This window comes from Pan paniscus, chromosome 13, assembly GCF_029289425.2.
Source record: "Pan paniscus chromosome 13, NHGRI_mPanPan1-v2.0_pri, whole genome shotgun sequence".
Classification (NCBI taxonomy): Eukaryota; Metazoa; Chordata; class Mammalia; order Primates; family Hominidae; genus Pan; species Pan paniscus.
The window spans coordinates 62,563,187-62,587,907 of record NC_073262.2 but is presented as its reverse complement, the minus strand read 5'-3'; the positions used below and the strand labels follow the sequence as shown (position 1 = coordinate 62,587,907).

Genomic DNA, 24,721 nt, shown 5'->3' with positions numbered 1-24,721 from the left:
AAACTGAAGTTGAATAAATTTTATGAGTGAACTGCTTTTGACTAGCACCCAGGTGTACATTAATATCATTAAGATACCTTGATCTCACTAGCACTTTTCAAATTTTGAATGTTTGGTGAATCACGCAGAGGAAATGGACTTTTTGTGGCAGGGTGGCTGCAGAACTATCAGAATTCTGGGCAACTCTTAGAAGCCTGCCAACAACCTCTTTATCCATTGAAACTATTTTGTCTCATGTTACTGATGACATTAATTTGCTAGTTTTCTGCATAATCACCTCATCTCACAAATTTGTAACTATTGCATAATAAAGCTGTTGTTTTAAGGATGCTATCACCATAAATTTGCACATTCAGAGAAGATTCTTCCCAGGAAAGTCTGTCTTGCTAAGGAAGCCCATGGTGTGTAAGAGGCCAGCATCAGCAAAGAATGTGTGGGAACAAAATGCTTAGTGAATAGTTAGCGTAATTTAGCTGCTTCTGGTGTGGTGGTTGTATGCTTATCATTCTTCAAAGCATATATTGTGACTTAGAGAGCTTATTAATTGAAGCCCAGCTTTGAGCTATGAAATTTAACTTGAAACTTGAGAAGGCACCCACTGATGTCACAAATTGTCCTTATAGGTCAAGAGTCTAATCAGAGAGAGCCCATTCTTATCCCTGTCACTTGCAGCTGAGTGCCTGAATGTATCACTTGACTACTCTGCAAAAATGGGGATTTCCCAGACAAGTATAATACTTCCCCTATGATCTCACAGGTTTATGTTAAAGAACAAATGACAGAAATGTATACCAAGGCACTTTGTATTCCAAAAATCAAAGGTTTTAGAAAAGAAAACTGATGGTTCTACAAGGAACAGTCTTTGTGTTCAGGGACTGTCCTCTTAGGTTTGTAATATGGGAAAAGAAATTGGTCATGAGCTATTGGGGGGTTTCGATGCGGTTAAACTGAAACATGGGTAATAAGCGAATCCTTATAAAATATAAGGTCAACACACTCTTTAACAGAAGTACCCTTTTGAAAACTGTTTCTATGACATAGCAAAACAAAACCAGTGATCTTTAAAAGACTATTTGCCAAGAAAAGCATCCAGATTATTATTACCTTTTGCTATAGTTCTGCTTAATACATTCTAAGCTGTTAAATGGCCTCACACTTTAGTTAGACGGACACTTGAGGAAAAGAAAGTAGAATCAAATACTGTCTTAAGCACACTTTTAAGCAAATCTGTGAGACATTTTGAGGAACCCTAATTGCCTGGTAAACGGTGATAAGATCTGATTACTATGATTTACCTAATGGCCATTATTTGATCTGTTAATGACTGAGGTTTTTAGCAAATTGTGGACCAAGGTTTTGGCAAATTGTGACAGAAAGAGATACAGGGATAGCTGTTCTATAAAAACACCTTTCCAAGAGAATTAGTATTGATATAAGTATCAAACACTCTTTCCAGCATTTCCAGGCATATTTGAGGTTGGAATCACTTTTCAGTTCCTCCCCATGTACCAGGGAAAATGATTGAAATAAAAGCTATGTCTACTACCTCACTGGCCCCCAGCCGGTCACATGACTGCCCCATTGAAGCTGCTGCTTCTTTCACACCCCAAATTACCATGCCTTGTACCTTCCCAAGAATCTACTCAGAAATTCAGCAGCTCTTCCTTTTACTTCCTCAAAAACCACAGTCTCAATTCTACCTCCAGTCTCTGAACAATGGGACTATTTGTCCCTCTTTCTAATGCCGCAGGTGGTTCCAAAGTCCACACCCACCCTCAGTGGTTCCAAGGTATTTTTCTGGCTCCAACACTTTCTAAAGAAAAGAAAATAGAGATAAATGTAACCTCAGCCAGGGCACCCTTTCTGGTGAAGTGCTCTGCGGCCCACAGCAGAGTTAGTAGACCCTCACCTGATCAAGCCAGGCTCTTTCAGCTCCTCATCACACCACAGTAAGTGAAGCTTCACATGGTTGATCACTGAACGCTATCCCCAGTTTGCAAAAGCAGAAACAGAGGCTACTAGAGGTTGGATAGCTAGCCCACAGGCAAACAGTGGGTTAGCAGGGAGCCAGCATTCATATCCAGACCTGACAGCACCCATGCTCTGAATTCCTACACTCGGATATTGTATTCTAAACAATGTTTCTTTTAAAAACAGTTTTAGAAATTAGCCAACTGACGCTGACTACCCAGTTTTTAACTCTCTTTTCCCCAACTTCCTCTCCAACCCAGAGATCTATACCAGAGATGGGAACTCTTATGGGAGACCTTGTGAATTTCCATTCTTAATTGATGGGACCTGGCATCATGATTGCATTCTTGATGAAGATCATAGTGGGCCATGGTGTGCCACCACCTTGAATTATGAATATGACCGAAAGTGGGGCATCTGCTTAAAGCCTGGTATGTATGGGCTGGTAAATTTTATGTGGAAAAGTAGTACATTTATATGAGGCAATAGGGAGAAGGAAGAGTTCAAAGTGACTCAAAAGTGACTGCAAAAATATTATCCCGGATAAGAAGTGTATGTTTGGAGGAGAAGAGAGAGGTAATGTGTAGCCATGAATTTGCCTTCAGAAGCAGGCCCGGAAGTGAACCAAGGCGGATGGTGTCATGGAGGAGGAGGAGGGAGTGTTCCATAGCACCCCAGGGAGAGGAAGTGTGGAAAAGGCATGCACAATTAGGAAATTGCTGCTGACCTTTAGTAGTTTCAGAAGACTAGAGGGGGTAGAAGCTGGGTTGTAGTGGAATGAAGCATGAACAGAAGGAAGTAAGCCTCGTAAGTTTCACGGAGCAGAAGAAGAGACAGTTGGCAAAGGACAAAATTGCAACAAATTTATGTAGTTACAATCTTATTTGGCTTTATTGCAATTCTAGAATCAGGCAACACCTCATTTCATAAAATAGACTACTGTAAGTGTTCCAGTTCGTTGAACAGAGGGGATTGGCTTTGTAGACAGAAAAAGGGCTGAAGAAAGCAAAAACAAAAACCGAAGAGTGGATTGGTCATTTCAACGTAACTTTCCTTGTAAGAGCAATAGAGAAATAATTGATTGGTCAACATCAGGTGACTTCAGGTTAAGCATTGAAACAGAGGGAACTTCATTATCAGGCCAATTAAAGATTGAAACTGGCCTGTTGGGGAAATTAGGCAGTTGTCTCTCTCTCCTGATTTCTCAAAAGACCAGATGACAACTCTGTTTCAGTTTGGTGATGTGGAACTTTGGCATGGGTGACTCCATTTTGATTTTTGAGTCCTAGATCAGGAGCTTAGTCCAAAACAGTGGCCTCCTATAATTTTTATTTAAAAAAGCAAAGAGTAGTTTAAGAAAGAGATCAGTTGAAAAACACTTTTAGAATGGTGAAATCTTAAGTATGTTTATGGCCTGAAGCAAAGAGCGGGAAAGAGAAGAGATAGATCTTCCTGGCTCAAAATTGGTGACACTGTTCCTTCCACCATTCCTGTGTGTTTGTCAGAGTGCTTTTTCTCGTTACTTTTTACCAGAAGCAAACTGTTCAGGATTTGCTAAAGAATTTGCTGTTCTTTAGAAAGACAGAGAGAGACCAAAGTAGCAATTACATCATTATCTGGCACATAACTGAGACACAGTTTCTCACCAATTAGGTGAGAGTTACAGGGGATCACGGTACCTGACATGTGATAGGTACTCACAAAATATTACTTAATGGACAATAGGTTGAAAGAATCTATAGCAAAGAGAAAGGAAAGAGCTCCAGACCTAAGTAATAATAGTTAATACTTAACAGGGCTCTGCCAGGTGTCAGATACTGTTTCAGGCTCTCAATATACATTAACTCATTGAATCCTCACAGCAACCCTGAAAGGTACCATACTTTATCCCCATTTTACAGATGATCACAGTGAGGCACAAGGGAGATATGTAACTTGCCTAAGATCACACAGCTAATAAATATCAGAACTAGAATTCAAACCCAGGAAGTCTGGCTATGAAGTCCTTGTCCCAAACAGCTACACTAGCCTGACTCATTGAGTAGCTAGCCAGGTGGTATTAGTAATGCTGATCCCTCCTTCGGGAACGTGAGCTTCAGAATGCAGAGTTCTAAGCAACTTGGAGAGATTATACTGGGTTAAGACTTAAGATTTCAGGGTGCAACAGAATCACATGGAGAGTTTGTTAGAACACAGATATCTAGGGCCCAGAGATTCTGATTCAGTAGATTTTTGGTGGCCCCCCCAAATTCGGCAAGTTTCCAGGTAGTGCTGATAATGCTGGTCTGGGAACCACACTTGGAGGATTACATATCTAATTAGAGGCCCAGGCTTCTCAACACCTGTAACCTACCTACTAAAATAGAAAAAGCCAGTATTTTCTTCAGCTATAATTGATAATAAGCAGAGTTTGGTCAGCCAGGTATCAACTTCATTTAACTCTCCTTATCATTTGGATCAGAAATTTAGATGTGAAAGTTTGCTTAGAGGTAATCCAATGTAAACCCCTGTTTCTCAGGTGAGAGGCAGCAGGCCCAGATCAGTGAAATGACCTGTCGGGGTCAGACCACATTTTTGTGGAAACTAGTGAAGGATTCTTTATCCTCCTTCCCCACTGTACATATTTACCCCCACTGTACCTTGCTGCCTTGACAGGAATGTATCTTGGTGCCTTTAGCCTCCTGTGGGTGTTGTGTGTGTGCTGGGGCTTTGGGGGTGTGACACATACAGTGGTGTTAATGCATGCATATGCTTCCTAGAGTTACTTTTTATGGAAGAAGCAAGAGTAAGTTTCTCAAACCTGAGGGCTGCTAAATCATGGAGGTCATGTTGTATAGCAAACACACTGCCATCCCACTCCTGGAAGCTTCTGGATTTACAAGTGTAGGGCCTCAGTGGTAATAATGAACCTTTAGACAATGTGCTTTCAAATCCACTCTATTTTGTTTTTATCAAACGTCAGAATCTCTGTTGCTATTTATGCTATAGAAAAATGGCTGAAGCAGCAGGATGTGCCATCAGAGGATCAACAAGACCAGTGCCCTCATTATAGCTCTGTCACAGTCACCTCTAGGTCTTTGTTCCTGTCTGTGAAATAAGGACATTAGACAAGATGATCTCTAAAGGCCCTTCCAGCTTATAGGATCATGAGTATAACATCTGATATGTAACTGGCTATAGGAGGCCTTTTGGAAAGTCCCCCAGTTGGAGCCTGGGATGCACTTGACACAGCCTGCATTGGACTTCCCCTCTTGTGGGGAGTACACAGGAGGCTCTGAATATATTTTGAACCAGTTGTTTTGAAATTTTTATATCTCATTCAGGAAACAGCTTGCAGTTTCTTTGTCTGAAATTATGCATACTCTACAAACACATATGTATATATGTTTCTATGCACATATATACACACATATACATATATAATGCGTATGTAATGTGAATTACATATCATATATTCTTTATTAAAGTATTAAGGAGAAATTTGGACATAGTTTCCCAAATAAGGTAGTCACTTGGGCTCAATATCTTGGCCATTTAAGCAGCATGTCTGTGCACACACATACACATACAGTGGTTTCTATGCAGGCTGTGGGCAAACCCTCTGTCATCTGCCACTATGTTCAAATGAGCTTGTTTTCCATTAGCTCAGTGTTCACGACATGTGCACACTGAGACTCATATCTCAGGCAGAGGGCAGTCAGGGACATGGGCGAAAACACAGCATTGTAATTGATAGGGATAAAAGGAGAGTGGAAAATAAGAAAGAGTGGAAGCTTCAACCAGCCTGAGTCATTTGGTGTGTCATGATTCCAATTTTATTGTGATCAAAATATGGTCTAAATGAGTGATGGCAGTCTCCATTTGGGCATATCCTAAGAGTGTGCAAATTGACTTGCAGTATTTCTAAGCATTCTAAGTAATAGAAAACATTATGTCCTTACTTTATGATCACTAACGTGTCTTTATCAACAGAAAATGGTTGTGAAGATAATTGGGAAAAGAACGAGCAGTTTGGAAGTTGCTACCAATTTAATACTCAGACGGCTCTTTCTTGGAAAGAAGCTTATGTTTCATGTCAGAATCAACGAGCTGATTTACTGAGCATCAACAGTGCTGCTGAATTAACTTACCTTAAAGGTAGATTTTATTTGCATGTGATAGAGCAAATTGGCTAAAATTGTAAAGGTACTTCTTCTTCTGTTTTCATATCCAGATGTGTTTCTTTGTATGTATCTTTTCTGACCTCTCTTGGGATTTAAACTTCTACACTGAAACCCATAAGCAAAAAAGCACTGAATGTAATCATATTTCACCATTGAGAAATGTATCTTGTGATGGAAACTAAAGAGAGATTGATGTTCAGAAAACAAGGTTGGGTAGCAAGATTAAACTGCTACCCTAATCCTAAATGAAAGGATTTTCAAAAAGCGAATAAACTCTTTGAACATTGAAAAATAGAGAATTAAAGGAAGGGAAGGAAGATGGTTAAGTTACACTAGATGGCCTCAGTAAACATCCTTACATTGAGTGAAAGGGTACAGTCCTCAGGGGCAAGGAGTGTTTTACTAAATCTTAAAGTGGATTTAATAACATGGACACAGAATGGGTAGGACTTTGTTTTGTTTTGTTTGGGGGATGGTAGTGGTAATTTTTTAATTTTTAATTATGAAAACTTAATAGATAAGAATAAATAAAAACTTTAAAAGACCATTTATCCTATCATAAGAATTTAAGGATCACCTTGTTAATTTCAATAACAAACCCTATTGGAACTTTGATTGGAATTGTATTGAATCATAGATTCATTAAAGAGGAATTGGCCGGGTGCGGTGGCTCACACCTGCAATGCCAGCACTTTAAAAGGTAAAGGCAGGAGGATTACTTGAAGCCAGGGGTTTGAAACCAGCCTGGGCAAAGTGAGACCACGTCTCTACAAAACAAAAAAATTTTTTTAATTGGCTGTTGGCATGTGCCTGTAGTCCCAGCTGCTCTGGAGACTGAGGTAGAAGGATTGCTTGAGCCTGGGAGATTGAAGCTGCAGAGAGCTATGATGGCATCACTGCACTCCAGCCTGAGTGATAGAGGAAGACCTTGTCTTAAAAAATAAATAAATAAAAGGTATTGCAGTTTCAATATTGTCTTCTCAACCATGAAAATGATATGCTTTTCTATTTATTTAGGACTTCTTTTATGTACTCAGTAAAATTCTATAACTCTTTCCATAGTCTTGTATATCTTTCAAAAGAAACTATATAAACAGAAATTTTAATATTATATTTAAAAATCAAGGAACCTAAGTTACTGAGTCCCTGATTAGTTATTCTTTGAATGAAAGACAAATAATTGTAATATATGATAATGATGATGTGCCAGACAGACTACTAAATGCTTTTTATACATTATCTCCTTTCATCCCATCTAACTACCTTATGAGGTGGACGTTATTGTTATCCTCATTTTGCAGATGAGGAATGCGAGGCTCAGAGAGGAAACATAACTTGTCCAAAGTCACCCACAAGTATTTAGCAGAGCCTAAATTTGAAGAGTCAGTTTGACTTGAAAACAAATTGTATCACACATATAAATGGATTCACCTTTTATAAGACTGTAAGTTCTTTGCAGGCAGAAATGGGTCTCATGGGTTGTTTTTCACTTTTGTACAAAGCTGTAAGCTTTATTGCTATATATTAAGCAAACATGTATTGTCTAAGTAATTCAGATACATTCTGTCACACTATTTTATAATAACTGGAAATATTTGATAAATGCTTACTGTAAGCAAGCCCTACTTTCTCCAGATAAATCCATTAATCATTACTACAACCTCATCAAACAAATGTTTTATCACTAGATAAGGAAATTGATCCTTAGAAATAATATACCCAACAGCATACAGCTAAGAAGTATCAGATTGGGATTTGAATATCAACATATAGAATTGCAGAACTCTATTTATGTGAAAGAGGGTCTCAATATGTTGCCCAGGCTAGTGTGCAGTGGATATTCACAGGTGTGATCAGAGCACACTATAGCCTCAAACTCTTGGGCTCAAGCGATCTTCCCACCTCAGTCTTCCAAGTAGCTAGGACTACAGGAGCACAGGATCATGCCCAGCTTTTTTGTTATACTACGTACCCCTCTTAGATATCTTTATCTCTTTTTATCATTAAAAGGCCACAGGTCTTTTGTCGCTCTTTTTGTTTACAGCTTTATTCAGACCTCCTTTCTTACTTGTAGCTTTACCCTTTTCCTGTATTGTTTGGCACTTGAATATTCAGATCTTTAGAATGAAAATCTGCCAAATAAGCCACATGAGCTAGTGTTTGGCATTGGAGTTCTATTCCAGACCTCACTGAAGCCTCAGAAAAAATATTGTTGCGAATGAAAAGTGCCAATAAATTCAAGTTTCCTAGAATATTGACATTTGGAAACCGATGACTTCAGTGAAGGAGAAAAGTGCCAAAGTGTGACAATCAAATGTTGCACAATTCTTTATGCATCAGTTTTCTTTAATAACTCATGAAAGTAATGTAATATGGTAAAGGACCTTATTGTACCCTACTCCTGGCCGGACATGCCCCGTATTTAATACATATCATTAATTTTAGAAGTATATCTGTTTCTAATGTTTCAAATTCCTCTTCCAGTGTGAAAGCTTCTTAGGCATATCAATACGCCTAATTATGACTATTGGTTTCCCAAGACCCAAGAAAACTGTGTTTTAACCTCTAAAACTCTGCTTTCTATCTTTCTTTCTTTTTTCTTTTTCTTTTTTTTTTTTTTTTTTTGTTGTTGTTGTTGAGACAGAGGCCTGCTCTGCCACCTAGGATGGAGTGCAGTGGCACAATCTCGGCTCACTGCAACCTCTGTCTCCTGGGTTCAAGCAATTCTTCTGCCTCAGCCTCCTGAGTAGCTGGGATTACAGGCACACGCCACCACACCTGGCTAATTTTTGTATTTTTAGTAGAGACAGGGTTTCACCATGTTGGCCAGGCTGGTCTCAAACTCTTGACTTCAGGTGATCCACCCGCCTTCTATCTTTCTTAATTGCTGATAGCATCTGGTCATCAAATAATAAATTTGAATGATCTATCTCCACTGTACCACGTGTGTGTGTGTGTGTGTGTGTGTGTGTGTGTGACTCTCACTCTCATTCTGTATCTCTAGTCTAAACAGGACCCTTTGGGCCCTAGAGCCATAAGCCACATATATATATGTTATATTATATATAACATATATATATATATATATGTTATATTATATATAACATATATATATATATATATATTCCATTGTCTATGAAACAGCTCCTATACATATTTCTGACCCAGTCCCAGAAAAACTTGATCATGTGGGGATCCATGTCTGTCTCCTTCTACTAGATTGAAATTCTCATGAGGGCAAGGACTTTGTCATTTCAGTTTTTATATCCCTAGAACCTGGCAAATAATATGTGTGCCTAATGAATTTAAATTGTCAGTCTAGAATACAGTCAGATCTTCTGAATCTAGAAGTACAATGGAAACTGCTTTTGATAACTCTTCTATATTAATAAAAGAGGATTAAAAATAGATAGTGAGACAGCTACTCTAAGAAGCTTCTGTCCTTACCTTAGATGAAAGGGAATTTGACAAGCTAATAGGAGAGCAGAACTGAATTAACTTCTCAGCCTTTGGGTTTCTCAATAGTCTGAAGATTTTTGTCTATTAGCATTGCCTACCTTTGATGCATAAACAGCCCTCTACAGGGATTGCTGCCTTACAATCAAGGTCTGCAGATTTGTTTGTTATTAGTAGAATAAGTCTAATTTAGATAATAACTTAGGCAACTTTGTCACTTTTTAAAAATTTTTTAATTCTTACAGAAAAAGAAGGCATTGCTAAGATTTTCTGGATTGGTTTAAATCAGCTATACTCTGCTAGAGGCTGGGAATGGTCAGACCACAAACCATTAAACTTTCTCAACTGGGATCCAGGTAACTGCTCTTTCCCTACCCCCTCTGCACAGAACAAATCTTCAAAAAAGCAAAAGCTTCTCACTCACCAATAGCTTAGAAAAGTTTCACATCTTGGCAGCTCTTACTATGGTTACCTCTCAGAAGAATTTTTTCTTCCTAAACCATTCTTAATTGTGGTACTGTTATTGCCAAGCTGAATCACACCATGGACAACTGAGCATTTGAACCTCTAGACCTTTAGAACAACCCTACATTTTTATGTAAGAGCAAAATGAGCTCCACCACATGGCCCAGGAGCCATTCTATGTCCCTAAAGGACTTGGCATGTTTATAACTCACCCATGCTGTGTTTCATCTGCAGCTGAACTCTAATATGGAATTATCCGCTCGTTTTCAAACTCTTGGGGTCTCTCCCCACTATAGCACCCAAGTACTGACAATATAATGGTTGTATTTTATAATACAAATAAATACCTCAAAGAAAGTCTTTTAGGGAATAAAACAAGCAAAATGCCACTTAGCCAAAAAGCATTCTTCCCAAAGGAAGGATTAGACAACTTTGAAAAATAAAATCTTAGGCTTATGACAAATGTAGAACCTAAAGTTAACACTAATTTCAGTATAAAGCTGCCTGCACACATAATAGGAAAACTGAGTTAAGAGCAATAAAATTCAAATTAGCCACTTTAGTTAATTTAGTTTGCTAAATTTCCTTACCAGCAAATGAAGTAATACTTTTATTATTTCAGTAAATAGAATATTTAAAGATAATTTAATCTTTAACTCAAGGCCTTAATGGCATGACAATGATAAATTAATATTTTTATTTTATGGAGTAGCAGATTAAGAGCTACTAACCATAGAATATGGCCTGGAAGTCATTTGAGGAAAAAGTTTGGTTTTTGTTTTTAAAATTAACTACAACATATCATAATGTTTTCACTTTAGATTCTATATTTTAGAAGAAAGACATATTTAAGCACATAATTATTCATTGAGGCTTATATGTTTCAATTTAGTTAAGTTTTAACTATAATATGAGTTCCCATAAAAGCATAAAATTAGGAATACAAATTATTCTTTCTGACACCATCCTGGCCCTAACTTTCTCATTCTAATGCTTTGAAAAATGTTCCCTTTTAAGACAGGCCCAGTGCACCTACTATAGGTGGCTCCAGCTGTGCAAGAATGGATGTTGAGTCTGGTCTGTGGCAGAGCTTTTCCTGTGAAGCTCAGCTGCCCTATGTCTGCAGGAAACCATTAAATAATACAGTGGAGTTAACAGGTATCTTTCTCACATACTCATACAAATAGACAAATAGGTCTTAAAATCATAGTTTTGTGAAAACAAGTAAATCTTTTCCAACATCCGTTTCCACCTTTCCTTCTCCTGATACTGACAGTACAGAAAAGTACTTGATTTTTAACCCTGTGGTTAGATATTATCAACCATATATGAATAAAGCTTTATTTGAGGTAATGAAGAATATTAAATATAAATATGTATGCACCCAGAAGAAGGCAGAGATATTTGAGATAGGAAATATACTTCTGTTCGTGCGTGGCTCTTTTTTCTCCAGAGCAGTGGTTCTCCAGGGGTGGTCCCCAGACCAACAGCATCAGCATCACCTCTTCCTGTTAGAAATGCAAGCTCTCAGGACCCACCCCAGATTTGCTACATCAGAAACTACAGGATGGGGTCCAGCAATCTGTATTTTAAGAAACTTTCCAGGTGGTTCTGATGCGTATTCAAGTCTGAGAACCACTGCAGTTCATGCCTCCGTAATGAGGCAAAACCTATAGACACAGGAGTAAGCCCAGGCTTCTCTACCTTGTGCCCCACAGCACCCAGCCCTCTTCTATCCTTCTCTGTCAGGCAAGTCTTTGCATTGAAAAATCAAGTAAAAAAGGAGAGGTGCAGAGGGACAAAATGTGTACAATGAGGGGGTTTTTCCAGGGCGTTTGGGGAGGAAAGAGACACAAGAACAGCTGAAGTTTTTGAGGAGTGGAAGGGTGTGAGGAGTTTTTGAAAGAATGGAGAAGAGGAGTGTATTGACTGTCAAGCACAGGGCCTGATGTATACCTGGTATTTAATTACATCCTCACCAAATGAGAGAAACTAATACTCAAAGCTGGAGGGATGTATTCATCCGTTTTCATGCTACTGATAAAGACATACCCAAGACTGGGAAGAAAAAGAGGTTTAATGGACCTTACAATCTCATGTGGCTGGGGAGGTCTCACAATCATGGCCGAAGGCAAGGAGGAGCAAGTCACATCTTACATGAATGGTGGCAGGCAAAGAAAGAGAGCTTATGCAGGAAAGCTCCCCCTTATAAAACCGCCAGATCTCGTGAGACTTATTCGCTATCACGAGAACAGCAGGGAGAGACCTGCCCCCATGATTCAATTACCTTTCACCAGGTCCCTCCTATAACACATGGGAATTTAAGGTGAGATTTGGGTGAGGACACAGCCAAACCATGTCAAGGGGAAAGGATGATTTTTAAATGTCCTGCTTTAAGGAACTATGAGTGAAGGGAATAAAGCATCCAAATGTCTTGTCATCTAAAAAGGAGCATAGAGCAATTTTTAAGGAAAAACTAGATATAAAATAAAGAATCTGTGGGGATATTTTAAGATAATAGGGGAAATGAACATTTGTCTTCCAAGTTGATTCAAACCAAATTTAGTCCATACAACAAAAGGCATAATAGAAAAGCCAGCACAAATGAAAATAAACTAGAGCAATTGATGATAGATTAAGTAAATACCTTGCAGTAGCAATTATTAAATAAATCATGATGTTTCCACATGATTGAATAATATGCATTTACTAAAATAACTGTGCCAGCAGGAAAATACAAAGAACAAAACCAAATGATATGCCTACTTATCATTTTAATCTTGTAAAAATATGTATTCATTGAGACAAAGACTAGAATATGAAAATGATTGCATTAAGTTCCATTATGGGTGATATTTTTCCTCTGTTCCTTTATCATAATTATAAAATATAACAATAATACATGCTATTTCAGAATATTAAAGTTAATTGAGTTATCTCGCAAGTGTAAGAGGCTAGCTGAATCTGAATCACTTTATCCTTCAGTAAAAAAAACAAACTGTCCACATTTTTTTTTCTTTTTTTTTTTAATTATACTTTAAGTTTTAGGGTACATGTGCACATTGTGCAGGTTAGTTACATATGTATACATGTGCCATGCTGGTGCGCTGCACCCACTAACTCGTCATCTAGCATTAGGTATATCTCCCAATGCTATCTCTCCCCTCTCCCCCTCCCCCCACCCCACAACAGTCCCCAGAGATGCTGTGTTTTCTTACAACAAATATTCCAAATGGTTCTAAATCAGTGAAGTCTGAGTAACCAACTCACTTTCTGGTTTTGTTAACGGGGATAGAAGTATTCTGTAGGGTTTCATACTTCATTCTTTTTTTCTAATCTGGAAAGATTAGACCTTCGATTGTGAGCTTTATCATGGTCAAAACAGAATCACTAATTCCATGAGGACCATCTGTCTAGCAGAGGGGAGGAAAGAAGTCCAGGGGTAACCTTTGCCCTCTCATCTCTTGGATGCGAAGTGTATAAATGTCTTATTCTGTCCCTTAAATCTCTGCCTGTCCTTTGTTCAACGGTGAGCGTTAATCTACATCCCCTTGCTAAGCTGGCCATACAAGAAAAGGAGGCTTGCCCTCTTATAATCTTCTCAAGGACAGAGACTGGAGGGAAACCTAACAAATTCCATATCCAGGAAAAGATTTGTCAGAAACTGACTTAAGGCACATCTTTCTACTGTCTACTTGGACTAAGGGCAATCTCTCCCTTGACTGTGTCCAAGCCCTTAATAGTCTGTGCTCAGCCATATAGCACATTGAAGCATGTTAAAGTCACATCATTTTCTGAATCCCAGAGGGAATTCCTATGATGCTATATATACCTCATTTATGTGGTAGGCACCACATGAATTCATGTCACCGTAGCATCTGACATCACGTCCCCAGTTTTCCAGGACTCTCATTATTCAAGAAAAAAGAATTTGCAATGTTATTGATTCAAAATAGATGTATCTTTACTGGAATATAAATAGCTGCTTTTCCCCCAGATGTCTGGACATACTCAGATACCCACTGTGATGCAGGCTGGCTGCCAAATAATGGATTTTGCTATCTGCTGGTAAATGAAAGTAATTCCTGGGATAAGGCACATGCGAAATGCAAAGCCTTCAGTAGTGACCTAATCAGCATTCATTCTCTAGCAGATGTGGAGGTGGTTGTCACAAAACTCCATAATGAGGGTAAGTTTTTAAAAATACCCTATTTGAGAGGCTTAAGCCATTTTAAAGTATCCCTGGTTTTAGACTCTTGGTGGGAATGAAAAGCTTACAGTTTGATCCCACAGATCAGCCCTGTCAGATAGGATTGTCTCTGGTGATGGAACTGTTCTACAATTGGTCTAGTATGGTGGTCACTAGCAACATGCAGCTTCTGAGCAGTTGGCATGTAGCCAGGGCAACTGAGGAACTGAATTCTTACTTTTATTTCATCTTAATTAATTTAAGTGGCCGCATGTGCCTAGTGGCAACCAATTTGACAGTACTGCCATTGATTGATTTCCCTCTTCTCATGAGCTAAATTCTATTTAAGTTGCTCAAAAAACTTAAGTGATAATTACTTCACTTTTGTAATTATTTGAAAGCTAAAGACTGGTAAAGGAAAATATACTAGACGGACAGTATTATGATCTCTTCCTAGAATAGAACTCTTAGCTAGAATAGCTAAGAGTAGGTACCTACTCAGTGCCAGCCTGGTGCTCCTTGTTTCACTTGTGAAGGCAGCAGAGTCATACCAGGGCAGCAGTGGACAGTATTTCTATTCAAATTGGGATATGTATGATTGTATTTATAGAATTTCATTCACCCCACAAAGCAAAGTTTATCTACACCAGATATCAGGAACACCCAGCCTGCAGATGTTCTACCTGTGTACTTTATTTGCATAAGTTACTTGAAAAGCCTGCATTACCCAACCTGCCTGTCGTATCAACATATTAATAACCGAATTAAGAATACTACAAAGGCTCTTAAAACTCCATATCAGAATATAAAAATTTGTATAACAATGTACATATTACAGTATGTAATTGAGCAAAACCAAACAAATAATACATTTTTCTTTTAGATATCAAAGAAGAAGTGTGGATAGGCCTTAAGAACATAAACATACCAACTTTATTTCAGTGGTCAGATGGTACTGAAGTTACTCTAACATATTGGGATGAGAATGAGCCAAATGTTCCCTACAATAAGACGCCCAACTGTGTTTCCTACTTAGGAGAGGTACGAAACCTCCTGTGGTTTCTTTATATTCTTACTGTTTTACCTAATGATAATATTAAGACTTCTTTGGTTGGGAAGTTTGCGTATAAGCTGGAAAAGAAAAGGTAAGAGCACTCTGGATCAGGGTACAGAGCCACGGACCATTACCTGTTGAGAATTGGGCCGCACAGCAGGAGGTGAGCGGCGGGTAAGCAAGCATTACTGCCTGAACTCCGCCTCCTGTCAGATCGGCAGCCGCATTAGATTCTCCTAGGAGGGTGAACCCTATTATGAACCGCACATGCAAGGGATCTAGGTTGCACTTCCCTGTGGAACAGTTTCATCCCAAAACTATCCTCTTCCCCACCCTCTGTGGAAAAAATTGTCTTCCTCAAAACTGGTCCCTGGTGCCAAAGGTTGGCAAAAAATAATCTAAAGTTTAGATTGTCTTTCTGGTAGCTACTTTAAAAAGGTAAATAAAAGCAATTACTAAATAAGCAACCCATATCCTATCTGAGAGCATCTTTTCTGGTCTCAAACAGATACAGAAAAGCCCTTTAGAACTCACATTCTTGTGCCGACTGATTCTAGCAACCTGCTTTCCCTCAGGACCAGGGCCTGCACCCACCTTTCTGCATCAGTGTGATATTCGGCAGATAGCCACAATTTAACCTGAAAAATCCCATCTTCCAAATTCATGTTCAGATTGTTTTATATCGATACTACTTTGAGAAGTAAAAAAATGGTTTTATTTAAAAACTAGGCCTAACATTTTTCAGAAACCACCTTACTCCTATAGAATGCTTAAACATTTTTTGAACATCTTTTACTTAATAATCCAAAATAGGCTGTGTCTTGAGCAGAAAAGATATATGTACCTCTACGTTTTGTTTGTATCACTTTCCTGTGGACCCCTAATTGGTTATGAAAGTGACTGTGTCACTCAGACGTCTAAAGAGACTTAAGTGGAAGCAATAAATATTATGTGTATTTAAAAGAAGTTTAGAAAGGTGTCACATTTGATGCTCTATTTAAAAGGATATCCAACATGTCTTTAGAAGAACATCAGAAATGGAAAAGTGTTCCCATGGGCACGAGTGAATTGATGGCATACCTAGACAGCATTCCAATGTTCAAAACTGACCCTTATCACAATCGACTTATTAAAATTTAATTCAAACAAAGCAAAGTGACGTAGTCAATTAAGCAAATTAATGTTAAGTAGCATATTTGAAAGAGAGAATTTTGAAGTCCAGATTGAAGTAGAGTTGAAAGAAACTTTTGACCTAGAATTCGTGGAGAATAGCTATTTTAGCCACCATCATCATTTTACACGTGAGGAAACCGAGAAAGGGAGGTTGATGATGTACCTAAAAGTTTCAAACTTTGGCTGTGCCATTCTAGTCTAGAAGACTAGAATGCTGGAACTGTGGGCTGAGTTCTTCTCTCTTCAACTTTTATACTAAGTGTCCTTTGATGGTTTTATTGCTACTCTTATAAGAAAATGAAATTTATCCACAATGTGACCTGGAGGTGATGCTGAGGTAACTGGCTGTGAGCCATCACTTTGCAGGCCTGTTGAGTAGCATTTTCTAGGAGTGTGTTCTCACATTTGATAATTCATTTATATTCATTTCTCTCTCTCTGTCTCTGTCATAGTTTTTGTGAATTCAGTTCTGAATATGCGGTAAATAATTTCCTTTCCAAGCAAATGTTTTTGTCTCCTTTCAAAGCTAGGTCAGTGGAAAGTCCAATCATGTGAGGAGAAACTAAAATATGTATGCAAGAGGAAGGGAGAAAAACTGAATGACGCAAGTTCTGATAAGATGTGTCCTCCAGATGAGGTAGGTAAAATCCCTATGTAAATTTTCTCAAGCAGTATTACAACTTCTTGGTTAGAAATGGTAGCTGAGACTTAAATAATTCAGACTTATAAAATAGAGGAAACTACTAGCTTCTGTTCATTTAAGTTAGAACAAGCCAGAAGGCAGTGAGTCATAGCATATTGGCCTTCTTACAGAAGCAGAAACTTGAAAATTTCTATAAATATTTGTAGAATTACTATCCTCAAGGCTGATGTCTTTACTTCCCCCACTAATATCAATATTCAAAAATAATTCATCCAGTGAATATTATACTCTTATGATGAGCCAGCCACCCATATGAGAAGTAACCCATACCTTTTGTCTGACACAGGCCCACGGTCTTGTGGAGGTTATCTGTGAAATTGCATCCCACCCTCATCACATGTATGATTTCAATAGCCATGTCCTCAATTTCCACAAGTTCTAAGATGTTATCAATGTAGCAGAAACATGCTTGCCAGACGGGACACCATCAAGTCTGGAAAAGAGTTTGACAATATTTTTCCTCTGATTTAGGGCTGGAAGAGACATGGAGAAACCTGTTACAAGATTTATGAGGATGAGGTCCCTTTTGGAACAAACTGCAATCTGACTATCACTAGCAGGTGTGACCATCAGTAAACTTGTACTCATAAACTTTCAACTCTGAGTTCTTTTGCCAAACAGTCTTCCTAAGTAAAAGGTGCATCTTCAAATAGAGTCAATCATTGTGAAACACTTGCCAATTTGATTCTCCTTTTGTAGATTTGAGCAAGAATACCTAAATGATTTGATGAAAAAGTATGATAAATCTCTAAGAAAATACTTCTGGACTGGCCTGAGAGATGTAGATTCTCGTGGAGAGTATAACTGGGCAACTGTTGGTGGAAGAAGGCGGGCTGTAACCTTTTCCAACTGGAATTTTCTTGAGCCAGGTGAGTGTTTTAATCTTTGAAGTAGTAGTATACTGTGACTAGTGAAAGGCAGCACTCCTCCCAAAGATGTTCCTCACTTACTTTTGAAATGTGAGGGACATGATGATCTTCAGGATTGGAGTCTATCTATGGAACCATAAATAGAAGCAGTGGCTATGTCTTCCCTATTATGTCCTTGGGAATAATCCAATGAAAGAAATTCAAAAACTTAGTTCTCCCAAACCACCATCTAATGGCTCAGAGCTGGAAGCACCAGTGTGAGTTTTTAAAATCTTTTCCATGTAAATCTCAAATAGAATCTAGAAGCTCCCGTGTGAGGCTCTTTACATTTTCATCTCTCTGCTTCTTAACCTTTTTTCAAAACTGAATGTGTTTTCTTCCATTATTCTCAATGGGTAAGAATTATGGAGGCTATCTTGTATTATTTATTTTGTTTTTGTTTTTGTTTTTGTTTTTGTTTTGAGATGGGGTCTCACTCTGTTGCCCAGGCTGGAATGCAGTGGTGTGATCTCGGCTCACTGCAACCTCTGCCTCCCAGGTTCAAGTGATTCTTCTGCCTCAGCCTCCCAAGTAGCTGGGATTACAGGTGTGAGCCACTGTGCCTGGCTTCTTATTTATTTTGAAAGTTAGTTCCTCTTTCTCCAACCAGCCTAAAGCATTGACCATAATTTGCCATAGAATCAGAACACTTAAGCCGGAAAGGACCTCAGAAATACTTTTAGAGTTAAGAAAACAGAGACTTTAAAAGGTGATTTACTTGACAAAGATCATCTGGTTATTGAATTAATGAAATCCAGAGTTCCTGATTTTTAAGCCAGTGGCTTTGAATAAGACAGCAGTATAAAGCATTCTACTTTTCACCCTGTGAATTATTTATATTTTATTGTGTTAGTCTAATGTGATCATGAAGACTATTTTTTATAACACAGAGATTGGAAAATATGAACTTACAATTGAACATGTTATTTGAAATAGAAAATGCCCACAAAAGTTAGGACACATGGTCATCACCATCAACATGAGTGATGTTGCTAGTAACAAAGTCATCCTTTTATGTCTGAAAAAGATAGAGTGTACAGATGTTGATCCTGGTTAAATCTCAGATTAGGAACACTCTAATGGATAAAGCACATAGATTTCTTTTTTTCTTTTTCTTTTTTCTTTTTTTTTTTTTTTTTTTTGAGATGGAGTTTCACTCTTCTTGCCCAGGCTGGAGTGCAATGGCGCGATCTCGGCTCACTGTAACCTCTGCCTCCCATGTACAAACAATTCTCCTGCCTCAGCCTCCCGAGTAGCTGGGATTACAGGCACCTGCCACCACGCCCAGCTAATTTTTTTTGTATTTTTAGTAGAGACAGAGTTTCACCATTTTGGCCAGGCTGGTCTCGAACTCCTGACCTCAGGTAGACCTCAGATCTACCCACCTCAGCCTCCGAAAGTGTTGGGATTACAGGCGTGAGCCACCGTGCCTGGCCAGATTTGTTTTATAGACACTAAGAGTAAAGGTGACGTTCTTGATAACTAAGTCTTGGTGGTTGGAGAGGTGCTTGGGAAGTAGCTACCATGACTACTTCCTCCATTCTATGGCCAGAAAGGCTATGTGAAGCTCTCTTTACCATTATTGCACCCATCCTCAACCAACTTGGTCTATCATGGGCACACCATGGATAGGAGGACTGAACAGGGAAAAATAGCACACCCATTCAGGGTAGCAAGGCAATTATTTTTCCCAGTTTCTTATTCCTCTTGCTGTTTGTGTATATGAGACTATGTGGCTTCTCTGTTTGGTGGGATAGAAGTTGTCCTATTACTTTTCAGTATATGTAACTCTTCTTGTCTTCTACCTGCTTCAGGCAGTGTGGTGTAATGGAAAATGGAACATGACCTTTTGTCAGACAAATCTGGTTTCAACCCCAACTCTACCATTCACTAACTCTGACTGTGGGCAAGTTACTTAGTCTTCATTTACAAAATGGAACTGATAATTCAAACTACCTTTTAATACTGTTATGAATACATAAAATTATGACTGTCATAAAATTAACGGTAAACCAATGTATGTTACCACATACCTCCTTCTACCTTTATTGTACCAGCTTTTCCTTTGGATCAGAATCTGGGAGAGTTGTGTTTTCAGGTTAACTAAGTTGCTTAAAAACTGCTCAAAGTTTTTAAGCTAATTTGAACCACTATCCTAAGCAGCAATAGTATTTAGGGTACAGCTCTAGAAACAGACCACCTGGGCACAAATCCTGGGGCAACCACTTACTAATTCTATGACCTTGAACAAGTCACTTCATTCTCACTGTACCTCAAATTATGACAATAGAATCCCCTCTATAGGTTTGTTATGAGGATTAATCTTTTTCAAAAAGTACTTTACAAATAATAAACACCTGTCATTATTATTCTGAACAACATATTTCTTTCCTCTCTTTGTTCCATTTTTTTTATTCTCTCTCCCCAACTTGGCTGAAGTAAAGAGTAGAAACACTAGAAAATGTTTGAACTTTAACGTTTTAATTTTTAATTGAGCTTTCCACTTCAATCCCAGCTTCCCCGGGCGGCTGCGTGGCTATGTCTACTGGAAAGTCTATTGGAAAGTGGGAGGTGAAGGACTGCAGAAGCTTCAAAGCACTTTCAATTTGCAAGAAAATGAGTGGACCCCTTGAGCCTGAAGAAGCAGCCCCTAAGCCTGATGACCCCTGTCCTGAAGGCTGGCAGAGTTTCCCCGCAAGTCTTTCTTGTTATAAGGTAAAGTGACATTCTCATTCTATCCTTCAATGAAGTTATTTTTCCACTACCCTTGTTCATGTCCTTGTACAAATTATGCTCTTCTCCATAGTACTATGTAACCTAACTAAAGTGCTCTGGAGCACAGAGTCCTTGGCAGGGCATCGCTGAACCTCTGGTGTGAGGTGCCTCAGCCCCACACCCTGCACGTGTCCTACCTGAAAGGGCAGGCCCAAAGCCAGAAGTGGCTCCTCCCCAAGGTCTTTTTTTCCCAGTAAGTTGGTGTACTATATGCCATACTGCCACTATGCCTATGATCCTCATATTCCTCTAATTCTTGTTGTCAAATTAACAGCTCCAGCACTTCTAATAATGTAAAAAAAGTGTATATATTTACACTTTTACAAACATATATATATTTGTGTGTATATATACAAATATATATATTTATATATACAATGTATATTTTATAAATATATTTACTATATATATTTATAAATATATTTACAAAATATATATATTTATAAATATATTTACAAAATATATATATTTATACATATTTACAAAATGTATATATTTATATATATTTACAAAATGTATATATTTATAAATATTTACAAAATATATATATTTACAAAATATATATATTTATATATATTTACAAAATATATATATTTTTATATATTTACAAAATATATATATTTATATATATTTACAAAATATATATATTTATATATTTACAAAATATATATATTTATATATATTTACAAAATATATATACATATTTACAATATATATTTATATATATTTACAAAATATATATATTTACTATATATACTAAATATATATAATTTACTATATATAATTTACAAAATATATATTTATATATTTACAATATATATTTACAAAATATATATATTTACAAAATTTACATATTTATATATATTTACAATATATATACAAAATATATATATTTATATATATACAAAATATATATATTTATATATATTTACAAAATATATATATTTATATATTTACAAAATATATATATTTATATATTTACAAAATATATATATTTATATATATTTACAAAATATATATATTTATATATATTTACAAAATATATATATATATTTACAAAATATATATATATATTTACAAAATATATATATTTATATATATTTACAAAATATATATATTTATATATATTTACAAAATATATATATTTATATATATTTACAAAATATATATATTTACAAAATATATATATTTACAAAATATATATATTTACAAAATATATATATTTACAAAATATATATATATTTACAAAATATATATATATTTACAAAATATATATTTATATATTTACAAAATATATATATTTATATATATTTACAAAATATATATATTTATATATATTTACAAAATATATATATTTACAAAATATATATATATTTATATATATTTACAACATATATATATTTATATATATTTACAACATATATATTTATATATATTTACAACATATATATTTATATATATTTACAAAATATATATATTTGTATATATTTATAAAATATATATATATTTGTATATATTTATAAAATATATATATATTTGTATATATTTATAAAATATATATATTTGTATATATTTACAAAATATATATATTTGTATATATTTACAAAATATATATATTTGTATATATTTACAAATATATATATATTTGTATATATTTACAAATATATATATTTGTATATATATACAAATATATATTTGTATATATTTACAAATATATATATATTTACAAAATATATATATATTTGTATATATATACAAATATATATGTATATATTTACAAATATATATATTTACAAATATATATATTTGTAAATATATACAAATATATATTTATATATTTATATATATTTATATTTACAAACTACATATTTATATATATTTACAAAATACATATGCGTGTATATATTTACAAAATACATATGCATTTATATATATTTACAGAATACATATGCATTTATATATTTACAAAATACATATGCGTTTATATATATTTACAAAATACATATGCGTTTATATATATTTACAAAATACGTATGCGTTTTTATATATTTACAAAATACATATGCGTTTATATATTTACAAAATACATATGCGTATATATATTTTCAAAATACATATGGATGTATATATTTTCACGAAATATATATGCGTGTATATATTTTCACGAAATATATATGCGTGTATATATTTTCACGAAATATATATGTGTGTATATATTTTTACTATATGTATATATATTTACATATATATTTGGGTCTGCATCAGTCAGCTAGTTCCATATCAAACCACTAGATGCCACCCCAAAATTCGGTGGCTATGACAACAAACATTTAGCCTCACATTCTCACAGATCTTCAGGCCAGCTAGAGTTTGACTGATCTAGTTTGAGCTTGAATGGTGACCTCTGCTCCCAAATTCAGGTCAGCTGTGCTGGGCTCCAGCCCTTCCTTCTAGGGCTCAGGCTGAAAGGGCAACAGCTCACAGGGGTTTGTTGTTCTCATGGTATATCACTGGAGCCCAAGAAGGCAAGCCAACCATATAAGCACATTTCAGGCCTCTGCTCACTTTACCTTCACTAATATCCCATCAACACAGTAAGTCATATGGCCAAGCCCCACGCCAAGGTACAAAGAAGTATACTCCGCCCACCAGGGGGCTGTGGCAAGACCATCTAATTATATTACAAGGAACTGAAGAATTGGGACAAATATAATTCATCCTGTCATTGTGTCATCATCTCTTCTTCCTCCTCTATCTCCTCCTCCTCCTCTTTTTCTTCTTTCTTCTTTCTTCTTCTTTCTTTTTCTCCTTTCTTCTTCTTTTGAAACAGCCCAAGTTCCAGGTTTACTTTTGCCACATTCTGTCAATATTCACACACCAGTGCAGACTGCTCTTTGGTTGTTCCCCGTCAGAAAATAGTGCTATTTTTGTGTGGGTCACAGTGTCTTATATTGGAAATTTCTATTGTTAGCACATTTCTTTGCCAAAGGCTACTCCCAAAGCATTTATATGTATCCTTTACAGCCTTGCCTCCTGGTTCATTTTATCTTTCAAGGTCCTAGGAATACAGGAGAACGTGGATCTTGTTGGAATAGTTCCCCAGCCTGGCTGAGGAAGGCCATCCATCTGAACACAAGGACTGGCATCTGTGCTGGCCTTTAGTTGAACTGACACTTTCAGCAGGACCTGTCTGTGTCTTAGTATATGCGCATTTACCTATGCCTTCACTACACCTTTAAGAATTCATTTCAGGGGCCCACACATGTGACAGTAATTGACTTTAGCACTATGAAATACTTTATGATAATACCAGAAAACAAATTAATATTATATTTTGCTAAGGTATTCCATGCAGAAAGAATTGTAAGAAAGAGGAACTGGGAAGAAGCTGAACGATTCTGCCAAGCCCTTGGAGCACACCTTTCTAGCTTCAGCCATGTGGATGAAATAAAGGAATTTCTTCACTTTTTAATGGACCAGTTCAGGTAATACTTTTAGAATGAGAATTTCTATGCTGAATTTGATGTCCTCTAGATATTCAAAATCGACATGTTCTTACCCTCACTCCCTGTTGGAAAAAAAATGGATGTGTTTTATTATCTAAAAGGTCATTTGGTGCTTAGCAGTCATGGAACATTAAGCACTCTTAATGTGCAGACACTATGAGGAATCTAAAAATGAATGAGATGTATTCCCTACCCTTTGTTTAATAAAGTCCAACAGCAATGTATGGCAGAAAATCTAGAACATAGGCAAGGAAGGGCCTTGGGAATTCAGAGGAGGGAGGGAGTGTTTCTGGGAGTATAATCAGGAAAAATGTCATAAAGAAGGCTGATTCTTGGAAGGTAGGTATTATTTCAAAAG

At 36.4% G+C, this 24,721-nt stretch overlaps 1 protein-coding gene across 1 annotated transcript in view; it reads left to right on the top strand.

The window, feature by feature from the left end:
• The window catches only part of LY75 (lymphocyte antigen 75), a 102,188-nt gene that overhangs the window by 8,405 nt on the left and 69,062 nt on the right, over window positions 1-24,721 (top strand). The window contains exons 3-13 of the mRNA XM_024928001.5: window positions 2,232-2,402; window positions 5,944-6,108; window positions 9,836-9,946; window positions 11,073-11,213; window positions 14,053-14,244; window positions 15,128-15,285; window positions 16,998-17,108; window positions 17,646-17,734; window positions 17,874-18,043; window positions 20,598-20,797; window positions 24,200-24,342. Of these exons, the coding sequence (XP_024783769.2) occupies window positions 2,232-2,402; window positions 5,944-6,108; window positions 9,836-9,946; window positions 11,073-11,213; window positions 14,053-14,244; window positions 15,128-15,285; window positions 16,998-17,108; window positions 17,646-17,734; window positions 17,874-18,043; window positions 20,598-20,797; window positions 24,200-24,342 (1,651 nt within the window). The remainder of the gene's footprint in view (window positions 1-2,231; window positions 2,403-5,943; window positions 6,109-9,835; window positions 9,947-11,072; window positions 11,214-14,052; window positions 14,245-15,127; window positions 15,286-16,997; window positions 17,109-17,645; window positions 17,735-17,873; window positions 18,044-20,597; window positions 20,798-24,199; window positions 24,343-24,721) is intronic.